The sequence below is a fragment of the Gavialis gangeticus genome, unplaced genomic scaffold, assembly GCF_001723915.1.
Source record: "Gavialis gangeticus isolate Ggan-Ray unplaced genomic scaffold, GavGan_comp1, whole genome shotgun sequence".
Lineage (NCBI taxonomy): Eukaryota > Metazoa > Chordata > Crocodylia > Gavialidae > Gavialis > Gavialis gangeticus.
The window spans coordinates 27,844,923-27,848,185 of NW_017728995.1; the positions used below are offsets into that span (position 1 = coordinate 27,844,923).

A 3,263-nucleotide genomic window follows, 5' to 3' on the forward strand; every position below is an offset into this window, starting at 1 on the left:
CTTTTCAATGGCAGGCACCTAAATTGGCAAAGAACAGACACACGTAAAATATTTAAGTTCCTTAAACCCATTTCTCTGATGCAAGGACACTCTTGGACTTGTGTGTACTGAATATCAGCCCCAGTTCCAGGAAGCAGTGGCCAAATACTAGAACTACACCGGGGGGAACAATTACGATAGACATTGAAGCTGCCTGTTACACTAGCACAGGTGATGGTTGCACAAAACCAGGACAATGACACTGTTCCTTCACTTCTGTATCCCCAAGCTGTGATCATGCTTATTTCTTGGACCCTTTGTAAAAATGTTTCCCTCACAGTTTGCATAAATGAAATTACATGAAATTAGATTGTATTATCCTGTTCCACCACCCTGTCTTAACCCTTCTCCCTCCTCCCCATGACTCCCCCGACAAGACAGATTTCCTTCTGATTTGGCTTTAACATTTTCCTGGACATCGTTTCACTTGTGAAGGAAAATAATGGGGGATTATCAGATTTTCGGTAGTTTTCTGTTTTATTGTATAATGGAGCCTTGCCCAGTGAGATTGAGAAATACCTGTGGCTCATAGATTTCACAATCTATCCTGACAAACTGATGATGATCAACTTGGCTGTTCACCACAGAGCCTCTGCAGAAACCAGTATGCTGAAAAAAAAGGAATGTCACATTAGTGCACATGAGCATTGCAACACACTGGCATTTAATGCTGAGCTTGCAAAATAGAAGATTATGAAAGATCAAAGTGCTTTAGCTCTACAAATATATTTAGAGACATGCACAGTGCAAATGTTTGGACCGGGGATGGCAAAGTTACATAGCAAGGCAAGTTTCCAGGATGATTTTTATTTTCTAAGCAGGGTTAGATGACTTGAGAATTAAAATGCAAATAGCATCCAGTGCCCTAGCTACATTAGCACCGTTGCTATGACTGGCGTGGAGCTGCTGTGGTGATGGGGGGGATTTGGGGAAAATGTCTGTGTAGGTAAGACTTATAAAGGAGGTTTGTATCATGTTTCAGAGAAAAAAAATCTAATTGCATCTTGGTGAATGAAACCATGCTAGAATACTGATAGGAACAACTGTGTTTATACCTGGCAGTGGAGGCACATTTTTGGTTTTGGTGCTTCTGAGAATTGAATCATTAACTACTATGCTAATTAAAACCTTTCTTTCTCTAATTCCTCAAGGTTTCTTATTTTTGACCTTTTGAGGACAACACACACAAGCTGTGTATTCATTATTTATGGTTTATTTTCTGTGTCTGTTTACAAGAAACAGGTCACTTTTGCAAAGCACTAGCTGCTCTGCTTTCTCCTTACTGTATTTTTCTTTGCTACCCATGTTCATGTACTTCCTGGCAGGGATACAGTACTTTGTCTGGGAAGCTTTCCCTGTTGTATTGTGGACACTTATACAGAGCTTGGGCTTTAAGGCCCATTACAATCAATAAAAAGAAAACCATTGACTCCAGCTGGCTTTTAAAAACACCCACAAAGAAGACCAGAAAGGGGTAGGCAAAAATCTTGAGGCAGAATCCAAATATTTAGAAAGCTAAGTATTTTTGCAAGCAGAACAACTTACAGCCTTTTCAAATGGGAGAGGCTTGCACTTGGAGATATCAGCAATGGACTCATTTCTGGAGCAGGACGTCTCTTGAATTGTAAACTCTACAAAGTATGCAGGACCGACAACCCACTGTCAGAGTTGAGGAGAGACAAAAAGTGTTTGCTGTTATTATTAAGCTTTGCAAAGGAAGTGGATAACAAATCCCTTACCCAATCCTGGCAGACAAGGTTCTTTAGGTAAATGTAATATCTTTTATTACACCAACTAAATAGCTGGGATAATTGTTCTTTGCAAACTTCCAGGTACAAACACTCTTCTTCAGGCATAGGGAGAGTCATCCAACCTTGCACACTTCGGAATGAACGCAAAACTTCCCTTAATTACAGAGGGAACAGAGTTGGGCTTAGGAGTTTGTTGGAGAATATATTTTCTTCATTCCCTGCTGCCTTACTGCCCAGTCCATACCTCTCGTATACATGAAATTCCCATTAAAGTACTGCTATTGCTCATGCATCAGTCATTTACCTAGAACCTCACATGAAAGAGCCCCACAGTGATTAAGCCTCTCAACCATATTTATCTACAGGGATCATTTAATCCATCCCAACTTCTGAGTTGGAAAATGAAAGCAGCTGAACAGCACAGAATAGCACTACACAAAGCTTAAGGCAGGGAGTGAAGACAAGTATCCCACACAGTTGAGCTAATCTTAGGGAACAAAGATAAAACAAAAGGATTTTAGCCAGGACATTCATAGCTGTACATCACTGTGCTGAAAGATTAAGCCAGTTCAGTGAGTTATAAGTGAATTTCAAAAGACAGCTCTCTCTTTTACACTAAGTACTTTGTTATATAAGGCCCCTCATTAGAAGTGGGTTGAAACCAAATGCCCAGAACTGAACAGTCTTGAACTATGGAATGCAAATCTGGAGCCAACTCAAAGCCCCAGGTTTAGACATTCCCAAAACGTGTAGGATACAGAACCAACTGTTGGCGCTTGAGCCCAACTTACTGCAATCATGCCACAGTTGTATTAGTGATTTCCAGGGGCCATATGAATCTTGGCTTTACCTGCATTGAAGCCTTGGTGACGTTGAGAACAGAAAAATAATGAGCCTCGGTGCTTTCACTGTTGAATTTGGCAAGACTCACGACAGCCGTTTCCAGATACTTTGGCTCAGTTGGACAGCCAAAGATCGGACAATCAGGGCATAACATCAGAATGGACCTTGTTGGAACTTGGTATAGAATAAGAGATACCAGCTGGTCAGGTAGGTCTCAAAACATGACAGAAACATTGGCTGTTATATGTTGAGGAGGTGCATGCATGTGTTTCTAAGGATTTTAACCCCTGATGCCTTACAGGTCCCAGGTATTAACATAGTACCTGAAATATCACATGAACAAACACACTGATCATTTGTAGATGTGCTTAGCATTTTCTAAACCATGGTAAGTGATTTGCATCACACAGTTCAAATTAAACTTCAATTTGAATTAAGGGTTAATAGATGATCATTTCCTGTCAGCCCATTAAGAGACCCAATTTGCAGCCTCTGTATGTAGGTTTATGTGCTTAGCACTTGGGGTTGGAAGTAATTAGGTGGCAATCATAAGCCTATTCAAGCACTGCTACATTGTTGCAACCCTACTGACCCTTATCTAAAGTGCTGTTCCAGAAGCCCTAATGCAGG

The 3,263-nt window shown here is 40.7% G+C and overlaps 1 protein-coding gene across 1 annotated transcript in view; it reads right to left on the reverse strand.

Moving 5' to 3' along the window:
* The window catches only part of FETUB (fetuin B), a 35,148-nt gene that overhangs the window by 5,832 nt on the left and 26,053 nt on the right, over positions 1-3,263 (reverse strand). Inside the window, exons 4-6 of the mRNA XM_019503370.1 lie at positions 2,641-2,807; positions 1,585-1,698; positions 559-648 (exon numbers count right to left, since the gene is read on the reverse strand). Of these exons, the coding sequence (XP_019358915.1) occupies positions 559-648; positions 1,585-1,698; positions 2,641-2,807 (371 nt within the window). The remainder of the gene's footprint in view (positions 1-558; positions 649-1,584; positions 1,699-2,640; positions 2,808-3,263) is intronic.